The sequence below is a fragment of the Gossypium arboreum genome, chromosome 13 (assembly GCF_025698485.1).
Source record: "Gossypium arboreum isolate Shixiya-1 chromosome 13, ASM2569848v2, whole genome shotgun sequence".
NCBI classification, from domain to species: Eukaryota; Viridiplantae; Streptophyta; class Magnoliopsida; order Malvales; family Malvaceae; genus Gossypium; species Gossypium arboreum.
This window is the reverse complement of record NC_069082.1, coordinates 702,834-727,717: the sequence shown is the minus strand read 5'-3', so window position 1 is coordinate 727,717 and position 24,884 is coordinate 702,834. Positions and strand designations below refer to the sequence as shown.

The 24,884-nt window shown below is 33.1% G+C and overlaps 2 protein-coding genes and 1 pseudogene across 2 annotated transcripts; 1 reads left to right on the top strand and 2 right to left on the bottom strand.

Moving 5' to 3' along the window:
• The first annotated feature begins 2,924 nt into the window (after positions 1 to 2,924).
• LOC108463357 (WRKY DNA-binding transcription factor 70-like) lies at positions 2,925 to 5,248 on the top strand. The gene is made up of 3 exons (XM_017763302.2): positions 2,925 to 3,385; positions 3,473 to 3,574; positions 4,734 to 5,248. The coding sequence occupies exons 1-3, from the start codon at positions 3,030 to 3,032 to the stop codon at positions 5,191 to 5,193; spliced, it is 918 nt and encodes a 305-aa protein (XP_017618791.1). The 5' UTR covers positions 2,925 to 3,029; the 3' UTR covers positions 5,194 to 5,248.
• Positions 5,249 to 9,163: 3,915 nt separating this feature from the next.
• Positions 9,164 to 10,290, bottom strand: LOC108462354 (uncharacterized; annotated as a pseudogene).
• An 8,787-nt stretch (positions 10,291 to 19,077) lies between these two features.
• Positions 19,078 to 23,788, bottom strand: LOC108464476 (mini-chromosome maintenance complex-binding protein). Its single transcript, XM_017764795.2, has 12 exons — positions 23,228 to 23,788; positions 22,957 to 23,073; positions 22,166 to 22,210; positions 21,380 to 21,496; positions 21,099 to 21,257; positions 20,773 to 20,847; positions 20,552 to 20,665; positions 20,266 to 20,468; positions 20,014 to 20,149; positions 19,649 to 19,876; positions 19,509 to 19,576; positions 19,078 to 19,407 (listed from the first exon to the last, which is right to left on the bottom strand). Exons 1-12 carry the CDS (start codon positions 23,630 to 23,632, stop codon positions 19,293 to 19,295), a joined length of 1,782 nt encoding a protein of 593 aa, XP_017620284.1. The 5' UTR covers positions 23,633 to 23,788; the 3' UTR covers positions 19,078 to 19,292.
• Positions 23,789 to 24,884: the final 1,096 nt, after the last annotated feature.

Below are 24,884 nucleotides of genomic sequence, written 5' to 3'. Positions count from 1 at the left end.
TAATGTTTGTCATTAGATTAAGAAGTTGCCGACAATTGTGAAAAAATAATTTATATAAATAAATTATTAATTAAATACATATTTAATTGTTAATAGTTAAGGGCGAGTTCTGTTCAGTTCAGTCGAGTATTTTGAATTTTTTAACCATCCTTTATTATTATTGCCTTCAAATAAATTTCTAATCCGATAACCATGTCTTGAAATTTAAAATTTTTAATGTTGGGATCAAACAAGGGAGGAGACATGAAGGAGGATGTGGTGGTGCTAATGGAATTGGCAGGTTCACCTAGTGGGAGCGGAGAGCCATAGGAATTAAGCAAAGGAGTTGAGAATACAAAGGAAAGATATGAGAGCAATATCTACGATGCTTAAAAGGTCGATCCTACCTTCATCGCGAGAAAGGGCACACGTAGAGGAGGTTCTGTGTTTGATGGTACTAACGTGGTGAACTTGTAAGTATCTTTCTAATGGAACGTATTCTGTCATTCCTTCTACACTATGATACAAAGTGATTAGACCCACATCGAGTTTGGTGGCCTAAAGAGTCACGTACAGAAGAGCAGGTGCCGAACGAAAACTTTTCGTAGAAAGTAAGTGACTATTTCGCGAGGATGATCGACTAGGACCCTTTCAAAGAAAAAAGAAGGTTGACTAGAACCAAGCCTTCTAGGCCACTTTATCTCTTGGTGACTAGTCGATCGACATTGATCGAAGAGATATTCCTTAAATATCCTACTGTGTACCTTTTAGACCCAAAAATATATTGAAGAATATCAGTCAACTAAAAATTCTAACTCTTATTCTAAATATTATTACTTTATTTGTGGTAGGCTAAACCGATTTACCAATTATTATTTTAATAATTTTTCTTTATAAATAATTCTCTTAAAATTAATTAAATAATTGATTTCCTCAAGATCTAATCCATCTACTGTTTTACAATAGTGATTATGACTAATAATAGTAGTCATGGATAATATGTTATTACAACTAGTTAGGGTTGACATTTCCATTTATATATATATATATATAACAATTTAAACTAAGGATGTCTTTTGGATATGCGTTTAGCTTTTTTTCTAGACAATCATTGTTGTTTTTGTACTAGTCGCAGGTGAACGTACTATCCCTCAAAAGATTTTAAATTCATTAATTTTTTTAATAAATTATAATATAATACTCTTATCACTGAGTAAAAAGATTATCGCGATATTAATTAATTATATTATTATATAGTTAACACGATTTTATATTGAATCATTGATGTGATGCTTAGATTATTATATAATTTAATAAAAATATCTTCCAATTTGATGTTTAAAAAATAATTAAAATATTAGTTGGAGATGATTTTATTTTACAACAACGAGATGCACGACCAGTTTCATTCATTGGTCGCTTTCTGTCTTCTTTCCTCTTTTCTCTTTGGAACAACAATAGTTTCTTACAACAAGGTTTTAAAATAGAAAATAAAGGAAGAATCTTTGATAAGTTGAGAACTAAGGTACCCAACTTGAAATTTCCATACATAAAATACTTTTTTTCTTCGCTCTTTCTAATGGTCAAACGATGGCTTCTACTCATAAAACAAGCACGTTGTTTTTCTTTTCCTTTTTTGAAGTTTTTTTTTTCATTTTTCATGTATGTTTTCCGGTCTATGTTCTGGGTCTGTGATTACTCCTCTCAACAATATTGTCTTCAAAGTTTAAATCTATGTCTCCCCTTGAAAAGATAATACGCGTTACCATTGTACCATCACATTTGCAAACTATGCTTTTAAACTCATATTATAATTTTGTGCATTATTGGCTTGGAGATTTGCATCGAATTTCATTTATCAATTTTGAACAAAATTATTATCTCTAGATATTTCTTGATTATAAAGAAAATTCTTTTGATTCTTCTCTTCGGTTGAGTTTCAATCCAAGGGTCGTTTATACTTGACATTGGAAGGATGTGATTTCTTTCAATGGATCGTTGAGACTTGTTATTAAATGTGAGAATTTGATTTGATTTTGATTCAAAGGTTGTCGAGAGTTGATCTTGAAAACGGGTTTGGACCTGCCAAGTTCTTCTATTATATAAACCGAATTAAATTAGTCTCTCTATTATTAAATTTTGAGTTTAACTCCAAAGAAAAAATTTTAATCGCAGAATTATAAAAAAAAAAACCTTTTAATAATATTAACTCTGTTAAACAATAAATGACAATTTTAAACAAGAAATGTTAATCGTATTGAAGTTTAACCTTATTTGATTCCTTTTAATAATACAAAATTAAATTAATTTATTTAATAGTTTATGAACTAATTTGATTTTGTTCTTATAATATTAAAGATAAATTGTACCTAAAGTCACTAAATTATTAGTAAATTTACGTTTTGGTTACTCAACTTCAAAAAATTACAAAATGATCTTTAAATTATGTGAAAGTTTTTATTTAATTAAGTCATTAGATTGTTAAGTATTTTTTTTAAGTCTAACTAGCAAGCTCTAAGGCGATTTAATGATTGGTACGATTGATCAGTACTCAATTACAAGTAGAAAAATATAATTTAAATATAAGTTGATCTGATGATCAATGTCGAAAATTGGAGAAGAATGCTGTTTAAATTTTAGTTTACAAGTTCGTAACATTCAAAATTGAATAAAAACTTTCAATTGATGTAGACGGTACGAACATATAAGACCATAAGTCAATAATTTTAAAAGTCCAAAATTTTAAATAATTGAATCATCTTTTTAACTTTTAATATTCAATTAAAAGAAATCTCGAATTTTATCCTAAGAAATCCGTACACCAAAATTAACAAAAGAAAAGTGGGGGAGATGTTGACATCATGCTTCCATCATGCATAAACGTCACCTTTAATTTTTGTCACCATTTAAAGTAAGTTTTCATCAATTTCTGCCCTCATTCCTCACATTTTCCTCCCCTTTCATTTCCTTCCTTATCTCCATTTTCGTGATATCTTGCATATATATATATATAAACACATATATTTACTGCATTAATAGCAGCCCAAACCATGGGTACACTTTCAGCTTGGTCTGAAAATTTATCAACCAAGAAGAAGAAAAAGGTAATAAAACAACTTGTTGAAGGCCAAGATTCTGCCAACCAGCTGCAAATCCTTCTCCACAACAACAACAACAACCCTTCTCAACAACAACAAACTGAACATCATCTCTCATCAACTAAAGCACAGCTTGTAGACAAGATCTTGTCATCTTTCAACCAAACACTTGCTGAGTTAACATCAGTTAATGTTTCTTCTTCCCACAACCAAACAGGTTCTAACGATGACCAACTGGTGAAATCTGAAGATTGTAGTGAGAGCCGCCGGCTGAGACCTAAGGATAAGAGAGGCTGTTACAAGAGAAAGTATACATTACTTTCCTTTGTTAATGTTTTTAAATGTTGGATTGTAATTTCTTACATGGATTGTAATGGAAATGGGGCTTATTGCAGGAGGGCAGAAGAAGCATGGACAGTTGTTTCAGCTACAACACAAGATGGTCATGGTTGGAGGAAATATGGACAAAAAGAGATCCTCAATTCGAAACACCCAAGGTAATATTTTATTTTTATTTTTATTTTTATTTTTATTTTTTTCATTTTATTTCCCTGTTTTGTAATTAATGAAACAAATGCACCGACAGTTTAAAAAGTTAGGATTTGTAATGATGAAATTTATAATTAATGCTTTGAGGGTAAATAAAAAATATTACAGTGGGTGGTTTGTTTAAAAAATGTAATAACGATATTTATTTTAATAATATTTAAAATTATTTATTATTAATTTATGATAATATAAATACATCACTTATAATTTTTTTTCTTTTAAATCATTCGTGTTCTTGGAGTTTGAGATTTCATTGCAACACATATAACTAAAAAAATTGATTAAAAAAATTGTGGATTTAGTTTTAATTTAATTGATATCGTTATTGTTATCAAGAGGATGTGGGTTTGAGTGTGTTTCAGCATATTATCCTCCTAGTTAATGGCCGGAGAGAGATTATGGGTAGCTTTAGGCATTTATAAAAAAAATAACAAATATGATAAGAATTTCTAATGAGATTAATGTTAAAAAAAAAGTAGCATGGGTGAATTTTTTTATATTTTTCATTATTACTACTATTATTTTAAGGATTATTATTTGATATATTAATGGTAAAATTGTTTTAGTTCATTATTTATTTTAAATACCAATTAAGGACATATGGCTGCTTTTTAAGATCACTTCTGAAATTAAAATTTTACCTCTCAAACCCTGTGTGCTGGCCTAATGATTAGGGTGTTCGTCGCCCTAGGTGTAGCATGGATTCGAGTCACACTAGTAGCGTTGTTGTTAAGACTTTATCCTCTTCTTGTAATTCATCAAAAATTCACTTCTCGTATATCATATAATTATCCTTCTTAATAAGAAAGTTTAAATGTTAACTAGGTTTTAAGATTTAAAGTTTCAAATTTTATAAAAATTATTAAATTTATTTTTAGATATCTCATAATTGTCTGTAACTCTAGAGATTGTAAACAAATTCCCAATATAACTTGTCTTGTAAGTAAATAAATGGAGTGAAAGAAACAGTTTTCAGTGAGAAAAGACATAGAAAAGTGGCAAAAACTCAATGCTTGTGGAAATATCATGCGACATGTCTTAATCAAGACAAAGCACATCCCACATTAAAGGAAGTTCACTAACTCTTGCTGCTCCAACTAAAAACAGGAGTTACTTTAGATGCACTCGCAAGTATGATCAAGGTTGTCGAGCCACCAAACAAGTTCAAAGATTAGAAGATGATGGTTCCCAAATGTATCGAACCACTTACATCGGAACCCACACTTGCACGAATCGCTCGTTCAATGGTCCTCGGATTATTTCAAATTTTGAATCTAGAGGAACTTGCATGGCCCCGATCAAACAACACGATGATAGACTTTCAAATTTGGCCCCAACAACTCCGGTCATAAAGCGGGAAACGAAGGAAGAGATGTCTGGGACGCCGAGCGATGTTACGGACTTGGATTCAGCCATGTGGAAGGATCTTATGGAGTTTGAATGCTACTCGGAGCCTGATGTGATGATCTCGAATGTGTATTCTTGCACTGGAATTAAGTTTCGAAATTTCGAAATGGATTTTGTGAATGGGTTTGAATTTGATGGAAGTGATGAGTGTGTGTTGTAACTATGCTTATTTTCATATTCCATGTAATCAAATAAAGATCATTATTGTTGAGGGATTTCCGACTCAAAATGACTCAAAATGTTGTTTGTCTGAAATCAACAGACTCATCAACAAATCAATTTTGCCCTCAGTTGGGGTTTTGTCTCCTAATTCTGATGAGAACTCGAGCAAAGGGAGGGGAAGCATGCAGTCATTTCTAGTCCCTCTTAAAACAATTTTTTAGCTTCATCTCAAGCAATGGTTGTTTGTGCCTAGTGCACAACCACCTATCAAAGAAATATGAACATTTGTGCTTGATAAGGTGTAAGACTGTACCCCACCACTTGATTTAACGACTTTTTATCACTTTATCATCGTGTGAGTCATGATTTTTACTTTATCTCAACAATTTCTTTTAAAAATTTTATTATGATGATATTAAAAATGATATTAATTTTGTTTAATAATGCCTAAAACTACTTATAATTCCTCTCCAATTCATATATAGAAGGGTAATACATTTCAGCGTACTCGAATCTAAACCCTTCTATATTAATAATAATACTCATATCAACCGAATTAAGTTTCAATCGAGAAAAATATACCAAACTTAAAAAGATAAAAGCAATCCAAAGATTTGTCAATCGAAACATCACATGTGGATTTGAACAGCCTAAAAAATGCTTGAATTTAATTAAAGCTGTAACTGCCCGACAAACATTAACTTTCAAACTTTAACGTGCAAGAAAATTACTGGAGAAACAAAAGATGTGGGTCAGAGGTGTTCTAAATGCATTGATTCAGTGTTCATTTGGCATTACAAGTTGCAAGGGACAAAGACAAGAGACAAATTAATTGTTCATAAGAAACCAATATAGTAGCTGAACAGATCAAACATTGCTTGCATGTTGATGGAGGATGGCAGAATTAGACCAGTTTAAACATCGGTTTATTCATCCAAGTTTAAAATTATTTTATCAAATATGTGAAAAGATATGAATATTCATTCAAATTAACGTGGATTTCTAATATTTAAAGTTTGAGTTAATTATAAATTTAATTAAATTAAAGTTGTATCATTTAAGACAAAAATATAATTTTATCATATACTAACTTATAATTTTATCAATTTCGAATGATTAAAAGTATAATTTTTTATTTTAAGAGAATAGGCCCTTATTAACCCGCCTGATGCTATCTTTAAATATGAGTGGACCCAGGGAGGAACCAAGGATGTTCGCAATAGCCCCACCCTAAAATAAAAGATTTTTCTAAATCCGAATTTAATCAAAGCATGCTCAAACTTGTACAAAGTAGCACAAAGAATAGGATAGTGCTTTCCTGACTTGTTTTTTTCTAAAACAAAAGCTATGGAATGGAAACGTACGAAAAGGGGGAATAAGGAAATTATTGAAGGTTGTGAAAGGCAAGCCACAAGTTTAAAGGAAATGAACCAACCTTTTCTATGTCATCTCATGGGAGTTCGTGAATTTGTATTACATTTTTGGGTTTTTTTTTAATTTAAAAATAGTAATTTTTTTAAAGGTGAATTTCATGAAATTATTAGTAAATTTATATAGTAATTAATGTCAAAATTAGAAAATGCTACTGCATTATTTGAAAATTTTCATTGACAACCCAATGACTTAAATAAAATTTTTAAGTCATTTAATGATTATTTTGTAACTTTTTGAAGTTAAGTGATTAAAACGTAAACTTACTAATAACTTAGTGACATTAGGTATAATTTACCCATTTATTATTATTTATTAACATAAGTCCCCTTAAAATAATGTGTTTTTAGGATATCTCAACATTTATAAATCTCGAGTTCAATGAATATATTATGTTGTCAAGTTTTTTTCATTAGATTGGAATCAAGTAATTATTATGAAATGATTAGAGTAACTTCACATTGATGGAATTACGATAGATTTGGAGAATATGGATGGCTATCATATTATAGATTTGTGTTCGAGTTTGGAGCATAATTTAGCAATTAGATATGCCAATTGCGTTGCACGTTGCTGTTAGTTTTGATGTTCCAAGCTTTTGATATTCAATATTTAAAATAAATTTTTATATATATTTCCTAAGTCATTTGGTGAAAATAATTATTGAAAATTTTGTTAAACATTTTTAAAGCATTTCAAAGAACTGTAAAAATACTTAAAAACATGTTTTGAATGTGCTTTAATTTATCTATATTCTTTTGAGTCAATCCAAAATATTTTTAAATGTTTTAAACTTATTTTATATAAGTCTAGGATGTAATATCGATATCCTAATCTAGTTGTATCGGTACAACTAAGTCAGTAAGAAAAATTGTGAAACTCTGGGGGACCTTTTACCTATACATTATGTGCAATGTATCGATACAAGTCCACTTCTACCCATACATCTTATGGGTTGTATCAATACAAGTCTACCTACAATGCTTCCAGTGGCAACAGTGGCAAGAAATTATCCCCAACGACTATAAACAGTCTCAAACTTTTTCCTTGTTATACATACACATCAAGAACACTTCAAGACACAAAAGAGTGGATATGTTAAGAACTTATAATAAGATTAATGTTTAAAAAAGAAGTTATCATGAGTGACTTTTTTATATATATTTATTACTATTTTTAAGTATTATTATTTGATATATTAATGGTAAAGTTGTTTTAATTCATTATTTATTTTAAATATCAATTAAGGACATATGACTCATTTTTAAAATTACTTGTGGAATTAAAAATTTCACCTCTTGAACCCCATATGCTGGCCTGATGGTTAGTGTGCTCACCGTTCCAGGTGTGACTTGAGTTCGAGTCGTGCTAGTCATGTTGTTGTTAGGATTTTGTTTTCTTCTTGTAATTCATCAAAAATTTCACCTCTCGTATATCAAATAATTGTCCTTCTTATTTCTTTTCAAAAAAAAAAATTGTCCTTCTTATTAAGAAAGTTTATAGTTTAAATATTAACTCTCCGTGCTTTAAGATTTAAAGTTTCAAATTTTATAAAAAAATTTTAAATTAATTTTTTAGATATCTCATAATTGTCAGATTGTAAACAAAGTCTCAATATATCTTGTCTTGTAAGTAAATAAATGGAGTGAAAGATACAATTTTTAGTAAGAAAAGAAATAGAAAAGTGGCAAAAATTCAATGCATGTGGAAATATCATGTGACATGTATTACTCAAGACCAAGCACATCCCACATTAAAGGAAGTTCACTAACTCCTTCTGGTCCAATTAAAAACAGGAGTTACTTTATATGCACTCACCAAACAAGTTCAAAGATTAGAAGATGATGGCTCCCAGATGTATCAAACCACTTACATCGGAGCCTACACTTGCACGAACTACTTAGATCATTTCAGATTCCGAATGTGGGGAAACTTGCATGGCCCTGATCAAACAACACAATGATCGACGTTCGAATCTGGCTCTGACAACTTCGATCGTAAAGCGGGAAACATAGGAAGAGATGTCAGGGATGCCGAGCAATGTTACGAACTTGGATTCGGCCATGTGAAAGGATTTTATGGAGTTTGAATACTGCTCGAAGCCTGATGTGATGATCTCGAATGTGTATTCTTGCACTGGAATTAAGCTTAGGAATTTCGAAATGGAATTTTGTGAATGCATTTGAATTTGATGGAAGTGGTGTGTGTGTTGTAACAATGACTATTTTCCTATTTCATGTAATTAAATAAAGATCATTTTTGTTAAGGGATTTTCGAATCAAGTTATCATTTGTTTGAAGCCAACAGACTCATCAACAAGTCAATTTTGCCCTTCCTGAAGCCATCTTCCAGCCCTTCCTGTTTTGCAACAAGCTTTGCAGTATAAGTATCTATCGCAATTCACAACTATGTATGCTGGTAGATTGCACCAAAGTTGCAGCAGACTTTTTGTCTTGTCACATTTCAGTAGGCACAATTATGCATGTGTATATAACAAAACCCTATTTAGTTAACAATGGAAGCTCAATAAAACCCTATTTGGTTAACAATGGAAGTTCAATAAAACCCTATCTGTGCATATTACAAGCAAAGTTCATGATGCTTTAAAAAAAAACTGCTTGAACAAGATAGGACAACTCGTTTCTAATATGTTACCTGTAAAGTCAGATCTAAGAATTTCACACGAACGTTGCACTTGTTCAATGCACGGTGAGAAGGAACACAGAGTTCCATCTTGTTTCAACATGTTTCGAGCTGAACTAATGGCTAGCCAAGGTTGCGGGAGGTCCAAAAATACGGAATCAGCCAACCCAAAAAACTGATCGGGAAATCCCTCACCCTGAATATTTTGGACTCCCACAGTGATTAAAGTGCTTATTCCAGTCCTCTCGAAATCCTTTCTGTTGAAGGAGTGAAAAATCGTACAACATTCCTTCTTTCGCAAACCAACACATAGAAGAATCAAAGGAAAAAAAAAAACAACCATCCTTGGATCTTTCTATTATCAATTAGACAAACAGAAACCATATAATGGGATAAAATATGCGTCATAAATGAGTCCTAAGCAAGGTTCCATGAAAGCAACAGAATGTCGATCAAAGAATACATCAACCTAAACAGACTTCTGAAATCTACCCAGAATTCAAGTTCAACCTAAGCAGTTACTATATCATATTTCATCACAATGCACTTTGGCAAATGATAAACATTAAGACTTACCTAGCTGAGGCAGCCCTCTGTTCATGGAAATCAAAGGTATACACATGTCCCGTTGGAGCCACAGCCCTTGCAAACGATGTTGTTAATGAGCCACTACCGGTCCCGGATTCAAGAACCAAACAACCCGGAACTACTTCCAAGTACATAATCACAAAGCTAATATCCGCAATATAAAGAATCTGAGTCCTATGACTTAGAACCAAAGTCCATAACTCCGGTGTCGGAGCCAATAGGTAAACGAATCCACCTTTGTTGCTGAAAACTAGAACCAAATGGCTTCCCGATCCAATCCGAATGTTTAAATACACCGAAACGATTTTGAAGAACCGAATTCTCACACACTTTAACAGCTTTTAGCATCATGCCTCTCATAAACAATAATCAAATCTCCATCTCTAATGCAACGATTGAAAGATATCTTCGTCGAGGAATCCATAAGCAACATACTAAAAAGATGGAAACACATTCAATTGAATACACAATAATGTTGGACTAATATGCAATTTCTGTACCAAAATTTATTCCCAAAACAAAAATATTTACCGCATACCCAAAGTTCTATTAAAAATAAACTATCATCTAGAATACCAGGAAGACCTGACTTCATTAAAATATATATGTATATATAATTAGGAAAAGAATGTAAGATGAATGACACTAAAACAAAAAGAACCAGACCGAGTTCTGACACTAAAGCCCACTGAAAAATTAAGTAAGGAAGCAGTGATCTGAAAACTAAAACAGAGATGAAAAAGGCAAAGACAAACTTGTTCTAAAGTTGAAAACCCTAAAAAAACCCACTGAAATAGAAGTAGCTAAGAATAGATCAGAAAACTAAAAAAAGACATGAAAAGGAAAAGACAAAGTTGTAGTAAAGATTCGTACCTGAAGTGACTCAGTTGCTCTCACGAAAATTCTATTCCTATTGTCCTGTGTGCGTGTTTTTGGCCTATAGTGAAATTTTTTGCTTCTAATTGACTGATTCAAATATATATATAAATCATAAAAATTAATATAAAATACATATAAATTGTTATGTTTAATATTTTAATATTTTTATTAAAAATAACAATTTAACACTAATTTGAAAAAATGTAAATATTAAATGTCAAATTTGTTATTACCTATATATTTTTAAGGCAAATTTATAAATAATTTTATTGTTAGAAAATTAATAAAATTTATATTTAAAAATATAAAAGAGAAAATAACCTAAAATTTTGAATTATAAAGAGAAATGAATATTTAAAATTATTATTTTAATTTTTAATTTGAACTGATATTATTAATTGATTAAATTGCATCAAACCTGATATTTTGGTTATGGTGGATCTGATTTTTGAGCTTTGAAATTATATTTATTAGTTAAATAAAGTTGAAACTAATTCAATAATTTTTTCCTGCAAAAAGTTATTAACTTCTATGGTTAATTCTTTTAAAGTGGAAATTCAAAGCTAATTCTTCAATTTTTTGGTTAATGAAACCTAATTTTTATGAATGGAAGATAAATATCTAATGAGCACTTAATTTTAGATTGATGGGGAAGAAGTCGGACGTGGAAAGACAGTAAATATCGAGAGAGAGAGAGAGAGAGAATTGACTAGGAAGTAGGATATGAAAAGACATCACTGAGGAAAACGGGCAACAAGGCTCTTCTCCTATCCGTTACTACCCCAAAATCGAAGATTTTTTTAGATCTCCAATGGTCACCATTTTTTTTTTTTTTTTGGTGAATCCAACTGTCACTTTAAGGCTGTTTGGATTACACAGATCAGTGTGTTTCCCACTTTCCTATGTTGAATTTATAAATTGATATGCGGGAGAATTTTTATTTCTCCATATATTTGTTGTGGCCTTTTTTTTTAGTGTTTTATATTTTTCTCTGAATTTCGACTAAATAAGAGAAATATATCCTTTTTTTTAATTAGGCTTTTAAGCTGTTTTTAACTTTAATTAAGAAAATGGATCATTTTTAAGAGATAGAAAGTGAAAGTACGTCCAATTGGGTGCGCTTTCTCTCAAGAGTTAGGATTTTTTAATTTTTAAGGTTAAGATTAATTTATTTTTCAAGGTTTTGAGTTTTGGGGGATTAGGGTATTTTGAAATTATTTAAGGTTTTTGACTAAAATGATAAAATTTCTTAAGTAGTTTTGAGGGGTTGGGGATGTGATAACGTGCCTCAAAACACATGCATTTCATTTGTCATAACAGGGTAGGACCATCACTTGAGAAATCCATCATCGGAAAGTCTGGTTTTGAGGGCAATAGTACTTGATACGATCAAGGGTCAAAGTCTAGGTGGAGGTCCCATCAATAGTCGTGATACGGTCACAGGTTCAAGTATAACCTGGGGCCGGTGACGGTTGTTACGCAATTAAAAGTTCAAGTTTTTGGGTTACCTGCAAATGATGCATTATAAATATCGTACATAAGATTAAGGACATAAGCATATGGAAAAACTCTAGGGAATTCTGTTGCAATCAACGTAATTTTTTTTCTCAATTTCTAAGTAGTCGGTATCTTTAACCTTTCATTCTTATCCAAAGGCTGAACTAAAGTGGACACAAGAGGACTCTTAGGAGGAAAGCGGATGTTCCGACATAATAGAGTTTAGAATTGGGCTGGTGCAACAGTGAATGTAGTTATTAATAGGTTGTTCAATAACAACAACCATCGTAGGCCCGAAACGAGCATCACATTTACTATATTGCAATAGCCTCTCCCCGCTTAAGAGTTCTCTTGTGTTCATCACGGTGCCGACCTTAGAATAAGAAGAAAGGTTAAAGGTACCGACTGCTTGGAAATGGAGAAAAAAATTACGCTGATTATAGTGGGAAGCCCCAGAGTTTTTCCATATGATCATGCCCTCAAACTTCTGTATGGTATTTATAAGGCAACATTTTCGAGTATCCGAAAAGTTTGAGCTCGTGACCGCATAACGGCAGTCAACTATCTCCCCCGTTATACCCCGATCCATGACTGTATTACGGTCGTCGATTGAGACCTCCGCGTAGACTTCCACCTTTAATCGTAGAAAGTAAAATCACCCCAAAACCAACTTTCCCAAGATAGGTTTCGGAGGCAATGATCTCATCTCAGTATGATATATGAAATGTGTTCGGCTTGGAGCGATATCGCATCACTGATGACTCAAGAATACTTCAAACGTAAACCAAATATTCTAAACGTGTTTAAAGCGTCTGAATTATTTGAAGCGTCAGGCTTTTCACACTGAGGAATAGGAAAATTGTTAGAGGAAGCTCGCCCTGTTGAGGGGGCCTTCCTGTTGACATGGCAGGAAAGCGCGTCTAGTTGGATGAGCTTTCTCTAACAATTTTCCTATTCCCCGTAGGGTAAAAGTACATTTTCCGTGGAGCATGTTATGCTCAGGAATCCTTTATGTGATGAAATTATATGACTTTCGAATACGTTTTGGAAAGGGTTTAATATAAAATTAGTACCCAAACTTGTCCATTTCTTACAAATTAGTATTTATGGTTTTTTTTGTCCCAGATTGGTACTTGAACTCTTTTTCCATCCACTAGTTTGGTACATAATACTAGTGGCGTTAATTTTTTTGCTGACGTGGCAATGCTGATCAATCGCACACCGCTACGTGGTATCCTATTTAGCCTTCTTTTTTTGTTTTTTTCCCTCTTTTTCCTTTTCCACTTTTTCTTTTCTTTTCTTATTTTGCATTCTTCTTTCATCCTTACCCCCCTCCAAAAATTTTTCCCAATGTACAAACATGGCAGTAGCCGCTCAACAACTGGTGCTACTTAGTGATGAAGATAACAACAGTAGCAGCAACTACTCGAAAATTTTATTTCTTCTCCATCCTCTACTTTTTGTTCTTTTTTCTCCTTAAAAATCTTTATTTTGTTCTCTTTCAAGAAAAATTTGGAAACCTAAATAGCCAAAATTTTCTCTTCTTTTAGGGATCACCAAATCTATGGAGATGGTGGCCTCCTCGCGGCTTAAGGGTTAAACCTAAGTGAGGCCACTATCACCAGAGCCTCCTCCCTTTGTCATTCAAAAACTGAGCTTAAAATCCCCTAAACCCCAAAAGTTTAACATGCATGCAACTTTCTATTTTTTTTTCTGAGATTGTGTAGTCGATTGGTATTCTTATATACTGTTTCTATTTTTTGTTGATTTTTTGAGTTTCTATTTTTTGTTCAGAGATTGTTCTGAGATTGTGTAGTCGATTGATATTCTAATACTTTCTATTTTTTCGTTCTGATAGTTTTTGATTGTTTTGCAAGTTTTTGTAATGTTCGAAAAAGGTTTTCAAAGATCTTATTTTAAACATTGATTTTGTCTTGGGGTTCAAGATTTTCTATAAACATGTGCATCAAACATAAAAAAAAAAAAAATCAATTTTACATTCTTGATCAGGTAAAAACTTCAAGAGCGATAAAGAACCCGAAGTGAAAAGGAAAATAACTCAAAAAGGTTGAAGAGGAATGTAGTGGGCCAAATTTTCCCGGCCCAGATAAACCAAAAAAATCATAAAATAAATAAAATTATAACAGTCCCTTAAATACTTAAAGTCCAATTACATAGCATAAGCCCAATTGCATGACCCTATTACTAATACTTTAGTCCAATTACAAAAAAAACCAGTAGCCCCATAGCCCAAATATAAGGGCCCAATAACTGGAACAGACCCAAACAGCCTGAAACCCAAGCTAAGCTTCGGCAAACCCTAGGGAAAAAGGGGTCCTCGCGCCGCAGCCTTCACGAACAGCAACCACGTCGTGCCACGCCTGCCCTCCGTATGATGCCAGCGTCTCAGCAGCTAGCAATCCCCGTACGCCAGCGCACACCTGTACCTGCCAAAAAAAAGGACAAACCACAACAGCAAATACGTGTAAGAAAACAAAGAAATGATTTTTCATTTTCTTTTTTTTCTTTTCTTTTCTCTTTTGTCTCTCGGCTATAAAGCCTGAAGAGAATTACTTGTAACGGGTTAAGCGCATTTACGCAAACAGAAGCAATAGAAAACGAAAAAGAAGGTGATTTACTCGCAATCTTCGTCCCTTATTTCTCTCTTATCTTCTCATCTGCCCCTTTCTTGATTGAATGTAAATAAAAATGGAAAACGACGCTCACCTGCATTTGAGGCCCTTGAATCCATGCTTGTTTCACCATGATTGAAGCTAAGTGGCAATTCGGGGCTACAAACGAAACTCATGAGCCCTTCAACTCAAGGAGGCCTTGATTGACTCTCACATGAGTCAAAAGGATGGGCAGAGGAACAGACCTTTGAAAGGCTGTTGGTCGGCGGAGAATTGAGAGAGCGCCCTAAGTTCTTTCCTTTTTTTTCTGTGAATGGTTGCTAGTGTCTTAGGGTTTAGTTTCGGTAGTTATAGTGGATCTCTGCACGGCGCCGTTTAGGCCAGACTAATGGTCTCAAAACGACAGTGTTTGAGGAGTTGTGGCCCGATGACCCGACCCGCACACGGTCTAGATCCGCGCGTTTGGTCACTGAGGGCGATTTGCAATATCGGTCCCCCCTTTTTTTAGCGCCTTCTTTAAATCAACCCACATTCTTGTTTCATTTCTTTAAATTTAGACTTGTCTTTAGCGCTCATTTGCAATGGGGTCCATGCTCAAACGCAGCACTTCAAGATTTGGCATATTCCCAGTTTTAGTCCCTCTCCTTTCGCGCGCACGACATATGGGTCCCTGCCGTTATTATAGTTTTTATTTCCTAATTTTCCCTTCTTGTTTAGTTTAATTTTGATTAAACCCTCTTAATTCCTAGTCCTTTATGTCTGTAATTAATTGTTTTTTAATTTTTAAACCACCTTGGGTAATCATTATTTTATTATTTGTAAACTGTTTCTTGTAGCAATCCTAGTATTATGTTTTGTACATTTTAAATATTGGTTTCATTTATATTATTATGTATGTACGTATGTATATATTACAATGCATATACATTATCTATAAATTCGCATGTACTTACCTTTAAACACATATATTCTTTCTTTTAAATCCATGCGTGCATATATATATATATAAACCTTAGATATATTTTCATTAAAAATAAATGTACTTTGCACACATTAGTATGTTTTAGCCTATTTTATTTATGTACGTGTATATTTTGTACTAAAGTTGGTTTCATTTCATATGTATATATACTATTATCAATTATTTTTCCTCGTATTTTATATGATCCTCTAAACGCATCTCTCAAATTATTTCTATTATATGTATATGCGTATATGTTAATACTTATGTTTGATTTAGATAGATATTATTTAATTTATGTATTTTACGTTGTTTTCCTTATTACATATATAAGCACATTCTTGAAACCATTATATAAAATTATTTTTTTAAAACATTCATTTAAGCATGCATGTATTTCCGTGTTTTCACAAATAGTTATTTTTGAAAATTATTTATATATACACATAATTTGTAGAACCGTTATGTTTCTTACAGACTATATCATATTATACATTTTATTATTATTATTTGTAATATGTTTTACACATATTTTAAAATTTTCATACTATCAATCCTCATTTCTTTTAAAAACCAATATCATTTAATGTTTTGGCATTCTATTCCGCTTTGTATATATTTCGTCGGTTGTTCTATATTGTGGCATATACATTATCATCACATGGTATTCATCATGTTGATATGTCAATTATTATTATCGCGGTTGAAATTAGGTTAACTTAGATTAATTATATTTAATTGCTTGTTCTGCTAATTGATTAATATTTTCGTTCGTTAAGCTTTGTATCTCGCATGTACATATTACCCCGTTCATTGTTTTCCACTCGATTTTTGAAATGTGGTTCTAAAACCCAAGATTTATGATTAACTTCGCCTTATTTCAAATCGAATTAATACGTCTTAAACTAGCTTTATAATCATTCATTCAAAAATTATTCAAATCGAAGACGAGATTCGATGTTTGGCAATTCGCGGAATCGTGCCCTAACGTGTTGGGTTGCAATTCCGCGTTTGCTCGAATAATCGAATATCACTTCGAAATTTCACGCATGTCTCTTAAAATTCTTCAAAACGAAGACGAGATCCGATATTTGGCAATTCGCGGAATCGTGCCCTAACGTGTTGGGTTGCAATTTCGTATTTGCTCAAAATAATCGACTATCCCTTCAAAATTTCATTCATATCTTCTAAAAATTATTTAAAACAAAGGCAATATTTGGCATTTGACAATTCGAGAATCATGCCCTATCGTGCTGGGTTGTGATTTCTCGTTTGCTCAAAACGATCGAACATTCCTTTATATTTTCACTCATGTTTATAAAAAAATTTTCTTAGAAACAAACGATGTTCAATGTTTGGCGATTTGAGAATCGTGCCCTATCGTGCTGGGTTGCGCTTTTTCATTGGTTCGAGACAATTGAACATCCCTTCGGAATTTCACTCACATTTTCTAAAATCTTTCAAAATAAAGGTGATGTTCGATGTTTGGCAATTTGAGAATCAAGCCCTATCGCGTTGGGTTGCGCTTTTTCATTTCTCCAAAATAATCGAATATCTCTTTAGAATTTCACTCATATTTTCTAAGGTGAGGCAATGTTCGATGTTTGGAAGTTCAAGGAATCATGCCCTACTGTGCTGGGTTTCGATTTTTTGGACCAAATAGTTGGGCATCCTCTTGTTAATTTCAAATTATAAACTTTCGGACATCGAAACAAGAAGATTTTGGCAACCAACTCGGGTTACTCAAACGTTATAAAAAAGAACCACATTTCAAAAACTTTTTTTAAATCTTAGACATAAGGACAGTATTTAATCAATTCGGTACCAATTTTGGGCTTAATGAGGGTGCTAATCCTTCCTCATACGTAACTGACTCCCGAGCCCGTTTTCTCATATTTTCATAGACCAGAATCGTTGTTTTAGTAGACCAAAAATGTTTTATTAAACTAACCTAATTCTCAGGTGATCCGATCACACCAAAAAGATCAGTGGCGACTCCATGCATTTGTTTTTCAAAGTCGATTTCCCCCCTTTTTTAGATTTAAAATTTTTAAATCGAGGGATAGTTTCGACAAGGAAAATAACTTAAACAGGTTTCCATGGATTATGTAGAGGAAAAACTTGAAACTTGTGTGATTGGATTTTGGTGGTGATTGGATGGTGAGAAGAGAGGGAAAATAAACTCATAAATAGGAAGATACTGTACTTTATTGCACTGAAATCTATATCCTTCTATATTGACAATAATACTCATACCAATCGAGCTAAGACTCGATTGGTAAAAATGATATCTAAATTGATGAAATATATATATATGCCAATGGGGTTGATGAAATCAAAACCATGGAATTCAGATTGTTTAGCCATCCGTATTGCATTTGATCTTACGTGAGACAGGACAAACGACGACACATACTTGTTGGTATAAAACAAAATGGATAGAATTGAAAAGATGAAACAATTTGCAAGTGGAGGTGAATTATTAGAGCCCAAACTTGGACAAGAAGTAACCTACAGAATAGGGCACTGCTTTTGCAAACCCCACTAATAACTGTAAAAGTAAAGAGGATAGCTGGCTGCACCTGCAAAGCTATGAAAGGAAGGCCACAAATTCAAACAAAACCAACCTTTTATCACCTCATCTTATGCATGAAAAATTGGTTCTTTTTGAGTTAATTAAATTAAATTATTCAATTTTAAAATTAAAATTTGAAATATTTTACTTGACATTTTTCAAATATATATGATTTTTAATTTAATTTTGCTCAAGTTATTATAATTTAATTTTGAACAAATTTAATTAATTTGATTATATTCAAATTTATTTCACTTGATTTAATTCGTTAAAAAATTAACTTAAAATTTAAATTGATTAAATAATCTTCATTATTTCACCTAACTCAAATTCTTTTCATTAGATTCTCCTAGATTTATTTTATCATTCCCATGAATTATGAAAGACAAGGTCTCTTCATGAGTCCCTAAGTGTAATAATAAACTTAGTTTTAGTATTTGAAAGATTCAATGTTTAATTTTATCTTTTAGTGGACCCTCTCATTACTGAATTAAAATGGGATTTAAATGTTGGCTGCCTGCTTTTTGGTGTCTTTTTTAAAATGAGTTGCACCAGTTCCAAGCAAAAATTACAGGGACAGAACAATGAAAAAAAAAATGGTCTTTGATGTTGCAGATAAGGAATCACTTGTCTGCAATTGCCAGTAAAATGAACTGGATTTAGACTCGGATTGCATTGTATTTCCACAAGAACTTGAGTTCAACTTTGGCAGCAATTAGAATACATAAGAAATTCAATGATATATTATATTTAAGAGTGGTGATGGGCAACATTCATACATCACAATCCCCATGTTTGCTATTTTGGTTTTTTTGCTTTTTTCTTCACCCTTTGGGGCAACAATCATTTACCAAATACCAAAGCTTCAAAATCTTGTGGACTTTTGGATTCTACTTCAGTCTCTCCCTCCTTAGCCTCTCCATTTCTTTTACCATTTCCCAATGTTCCTTTGACAAACTGGTTTCTCCAAAACTTGACGAAATGAGCCGAGCCATTGTCAACCATCTACATATCATAAATATATTCAACTCATTCTAAGTTCAATGCAACATCAAAACGTATAATGTCTGCTGCAAATACAGCATGATCAAAGCTTTGTTTCTTACCTGCTAAAATCTCGACTTCCCAAGCTCCTATCCGTTTGTCTTGCTGCAACCAAATCATCTTCTACCACCTGCAAACCAAACATCCATAAGAAAGGGTAATGCAAGTGTTCAGCCAACAAATGCACATAACCAAGTCATACCTTCTGTATTTCTGATCCAATGGAATGTGGTAACGATCTAACAGTAGCCAAGTACCATCTCCAAGCTTCTAGTGCCTCAGCAACTGGAATTTCAGTGGATTCAAGACAAGAAGGTTGAAAAGGTACACTAACATCAGCAGGAACAATATTAGATTTCCCCTCCGAGAAGATAAGTAACTGGACATCCGTTGCCATTTCCACTTTATAGTACTGAAAGTCATACTCCACCTGAAACACGTATATTTTGATTTTGCGTCACTTCAAACTGAGATCAGACCAGTATTACTCTGGTATACTTCCAATATATAGAACAAAATCAAAACCTAACATGCACACATTTTCCAATAAACAAAGTGGCAACTTACTTTTTGAAACTCGATAAGATTTTTCAGCAACTTTGTATTCTCAATTCCAGTAGAATTGAGGCTTCCTGATTCTAGTTGGGTCTCGTCTACCATCAAGTGTGAGCCTTCGGGTAGCTGAAGAACTCCAGGAACCAATCTGAAACACAAAGTGAAGCTATTATAAATACTGAAAATTTGATGGTTACTAGTTGCTTTCTTAATGCTTGCAGGCAATAACTTTCCCTAGTTGTAGGGATATGAATAAAGGGATACCTGTTGGCTTGATAATCCTTTTTTGGGGCAAGCGAGGCAGTGTTCAGATATTCCAGTGTGAGAGGCATGCAATTCGTGAATGGTAGGAGGTTTTTGAATGTATCGCTAAGTCGAGTACCAAAAACAGATACACTTTCTTTGTTTAAACCTGTCAGATTGAGTGACAACTTCCCCACTGCAACATCATCTACTCGAGCATGAACCTGCACAACCAATCTTATCACTTTCTCGCAATCTAAGATGGGAGTTGAAAGTAATAGTTTTCAACAAAACATAAGATTTTTACCTTGGACAGAAGATGCAACAACACAAAATGAGCAGCTACCTCATCATTTCCAAGAACAGCAGTAAGATGCCTGAACAGAGCTTCCCTTGTCTCTTTCACCAAATGTGGCTTTGGCTGTAAGAATGAAGATTAAAAGCACATGAGAAACCAATAGACAACTGAACTACAACTAGTCAGCGTGAGGGAAAGTGCATGATTGATAAATTTCTCCTATAATTTACCTCTATGATTGGGGAACCTGGCAGAAAGTCCTGCACTGCAAGCTTCCTATGTATAAGACAGTGCAAGCGAGGGACCTGCAACAGGAACAAGTGGGAAGACCGAACAAGACCAGAAATCAAACCAATTTATTACAAAAAGACATCATTAACTTGTACTGCATGTCAAGATACAAATATCCTAACAATTGTTATTTGAGTAATCATTTTATGCAATAAATTCGTCCAAAAAACTTCAGTTTCATTACCAAAAAAAATTAACTGATCCCAAAACAATCTGTGCCGATAATGAAGCCACAAATATTTAACAGCTAGGAGCAGATAAATACCTTATTAGGGGGCAAATGGACCAGGGCATCATCATAGAAACTATTTGATAACTCATCATTGTCATCTTTCTCAACTGCAAGCTCTGAATCAAAAGTGAGGACCCCAATAAATTCAAAAACATCATTCAGCTTCAATTCTGATTCTGGAGAATCATATATCTGCATTATCAAAACAGAAAATAATCAAACTTGGTTGAAAAGGGACGAATAAAAACATTCATTTACAGACCATTTCGGTAGATCTGGATGTATAATGGAAAATATGACATGAAGTGGTTTACCTTGACTAGGCAAGGAAGGTTATCTTTGTCAACAGATTGAAATGTACTTGTGATAGAAGAAGAGCTTGTAGTTTTAGCATCCATAGATTGTGAAGGGGAAGGAAGTCCATCTTCTCTCTAAAAAAAATGGAAAAAAAATCTGGTAAGTACAATCTTCCCTCTGAAATAGCATGCAAGATAACATTAAGAAAAGGGACAAGAAGCAAAATTCAACTGACAATTCCAAAACACTCCTCGTACTCTCGAGAAATGTGAAATTCGGCCTCTGGTTCTAGTTTTACTAAATGTGGTAATTGAAGCCACAAATTTAGTCCAATTCAAAGACACTTAATATGCTGATGTCAGAAACTAATGTCAAGCACCAGACAAAAAGGCAAAACCTAATATTCTATTCCATTTTCTTTCAGTCACTCAATTCCGATAAAAGAAATTTGTATGTTTCAACATTGCAAAAATCCCTAAAAGCAAATTGTGTAACAATGTGAAAAGCAAGTAAGATAAGGGAATATTCACTGAGGTTTGATAACGTTCTCGAATGCTCCTAAACCTCTCAAGAAATGGCTTCAGTAAAATCATGTGAATTTCCATGGCAATTAGCAAGGGGCCAAGAAGACATACTGCTCCAACTACAACAATAATGACAACGCAGTATACTGTTGAAGGCAGTGATCTTTAAGCTCATATGATCAACCAAAAATCAAACATCATCCCACAGTCTTCAATCATAAAAGCTAAAGTATTTATTGGATATCGATAACAATGGAACTAAATATTTGGGTTTCTTACCATCTTCTTGGTAATTGGAGAGCTTTTAATCTCATCATCAGGAACCTGAAATATACAGCATCCAAGTTTAGGTAGGCAAACTACAAATACATTAAAACCCAGTACTAAAGGAACCAAATAACTAGGCATTGTTCTTGAGGAGTTCTAAATGTTCTAACCAAACAACTTTACTTAAACATACCATACCCTTCACTAGAAACATTTTCACCTAACCAAGTATATAACCAAAACCCTAACTAGTTTAGGGCAAAAACAAACACATATTATAGGCAAGATCATCACCTCATTTTCAGAACACATAGTATAGAAACTAGCCTATTCTTATGATTGTGTCAAGCTATGTTGCTTAGACTCTATTGTCCGAATCATTGACATCGAGATATGTACTCCGAGGATTTCTGAACATGGAAAACCTTAGAAAAATCTAACCATTCATGTGCTTGATATAGGGACAGCGTCGGGGGGGGGGGGGGAACCCTCCTCCCAAATGGAAAATTATTATTTTAGTCACTTGAACCATTAAAATTATAAGTTACTTTACTGGTAAAAATACACTTTACCCCTTCTCCAAAGATGAAAAATTTATAGTTTAATCCCTTAAATTCTAAAATAACAAGCATATACAAAGATAAAATTGTACTTTGACCCCTTTAAAATTTTATAATTTAATTTTGAACCTCCAAAAATAACTTCCTGCTTCGTCAATGACCATATACATACCTGAACACGACACTCACAACCAAGTCCATGTAACACAAGTTAAAACAATGAGAAACAATGAAAAGACCAACCAAATCCATGGGATCATCATCTTCGTCATCCATCCTACGCCGCTTCTCCCTGGTTTGAGATGACCAATTAGGTTCCATTTCACTAGAAGGTTCAGTCCATGAACTCTGTCCTGGAACCTGAAGAAAGGAATAAAATCACAACTAATGAACAATGCAACAATGGAGTATAAAACAACTTTAAACCATGATTTTTCCACCAATTGATCAACATTTAAACACTAATCCCTAAAACCCTAAACCCTAAAAAAGTTATAAGTAGAAGAGAACTAACAGGAACACAGTAGAGCAAGCGGCGTTCCCAAATACACATATCAGGAGAGGAACCCATTGGGTATTGAGAAACATCCATGAATTTGTTGGTCCGCCATAAATTCCCATCCTTATAAGCGCCGGCATAGAATTCATTTCCCAACATGTCTTGGATCATACCACGGTAACGTACAAGACTGTTGGGTTGAACCCATCTTAATGTTTTGGGATTAAGGATGGGAACCTGGGAAAGCCCTGATCCTTGGAAGAGGAAGTGGCGGAAGAGTTCAAGGGCACCCCAATCTTTGCCGTTAAAGGCGGAGGGATGGATCGGAGGAGTCTCCGATTCTGACCATATTGCCTTCTCGAATGTTAATCGGACGGCTCCTAGGGGATTCGCCAAGCAATCGTACGGTGGACCTCCCATCTCTCTATCTCTCACTCTCTCTGATTGGCCGATTTGCTTGAGGGATTCTCAGTTCCCGCGTTAAAAGGGAGAAGGTAGGTGGGTTTTCCCGCCAGTTCTTCCCGCCATTTCGGCAAGTGAGGGCCTGAGGGAAACCATGTTTATAACAGTCCAAATATTGGTGGAGCTTGGCCCACGTAATGAAGAAGGAAGATGGGCTAGTGGATATTCCACTGTGTTTAATTTTCAACAATCTTTTTACAACCAAATCATCAAGCCATCCTCGAATCGGTTGGATTAAAAAATCATTATTTTTTTAATAAAATATAAAAATTAAATTTCGATTTAACAATCAATGTAATTAATTTTTAAACTTATTGTATCATATTTATTATAAGATTTTTGGTTTAATTATTTAAAAATAAAATAGGCTGACAATTGGGTTTACGCCCAGTATGAAGACATTTTCTTTAAAGCTTTTATTATGTCTTTAGAATATTATCGGCTCGAAAATAAATTCTAAAATCAATTGAGTTTTTGTTGAAAAGTGCGATCGACTGAACTCTTAATTCAAAAGTAATAATTAATTGAACTCTTGAAATTGTCATTTCAGTTAAGACCCTCGACAAACCATTAATGTTGACATGGCGAGTGTCGGGCGGATAACACGATGATTGATGTAAATGGCTTAATTAATTTTTAATTATTTTAGAAGAACTTAATTGTCTTTTAGGGATTATATAAAAATTCTCAAGAAATTATACATGTTTTTAAATATTAAAATATGACGGAAATGCTAGAAAATTATATAAAATAGCTAAAATAAAAAAACAAAAATATTAAAATTATTATAAATGTCAAATTTAAAGATTAAATTTATTTTATTCCTTATATAAATTATCAAAATATATTATACATTTTTTATAATCTATCTTTTCTAAAAATGTAAATTCAAGTAAAATATCATGGAAACTCTTTTACTAGCAATCAGATTACATTTGCCCATTTACTCAAAAAATGAGCAAATAGTCCTTATACATTAAATTAGAGAGCACATTAATCCTTTCAGTTAAAATTTTCATTCATTTCTACTATTAAAAACTGATATGGCTGACGGAATAACTATATAATTACACGTGGCGTACCGCGTTTACCTCATATCGACGTACAAAGATCAGTTTTTAACAGTAGAAATGGATGAATTTTTTAATAAAAGGACCAATTTACTTTTTGATCTAATGTGCATGTACTAATTTACTCGTTTTCAAGTATA

Coding starts and splice junctions, on each gene's coding strand:
- LOC108464476 (XM_017764795.2), bottom strand. CDS start 23,632: ATGGGAGGTCCACCGTACGATTGCTTGGCGAATCCCCTAGGAGCCGTC. Junction 20,150..20,265: donor AAGGATTATCAAGCCAACAG/GTATCCCTTTAT, acceptor TTTGTGTTTCAG/ATTGGTTCCTGGAGTTCTTC. Junction 19,877..20,013: donor ATCTTATCGAGTTTCAAAAA/GTAAGTTGCCAC, acceptor TACGTGTTTCAG/GTGGAGTATGACTTTCAGTA.
- LOC108463357 (XM_017763302.2), top strand. CDS start 3,030: ATGGGTACACTTTCAGCTTGGTCTGAAAATTTATCAACCAAGAAGAAG. Junction 3,386..3,472: donor AGAGGCTGTTACAAGAGAAA/GTATACATTACT, acceptor GGCTTATTGCAG/GAGGGCAGAAGAAGCATGGA. Junction 3,575..4,733: donor CTCAATTCGAAACACCCAAG/GTAATATTTTAT, acceptor AACTAAAAACAG/GAGTTACTTTAGATGCACTC.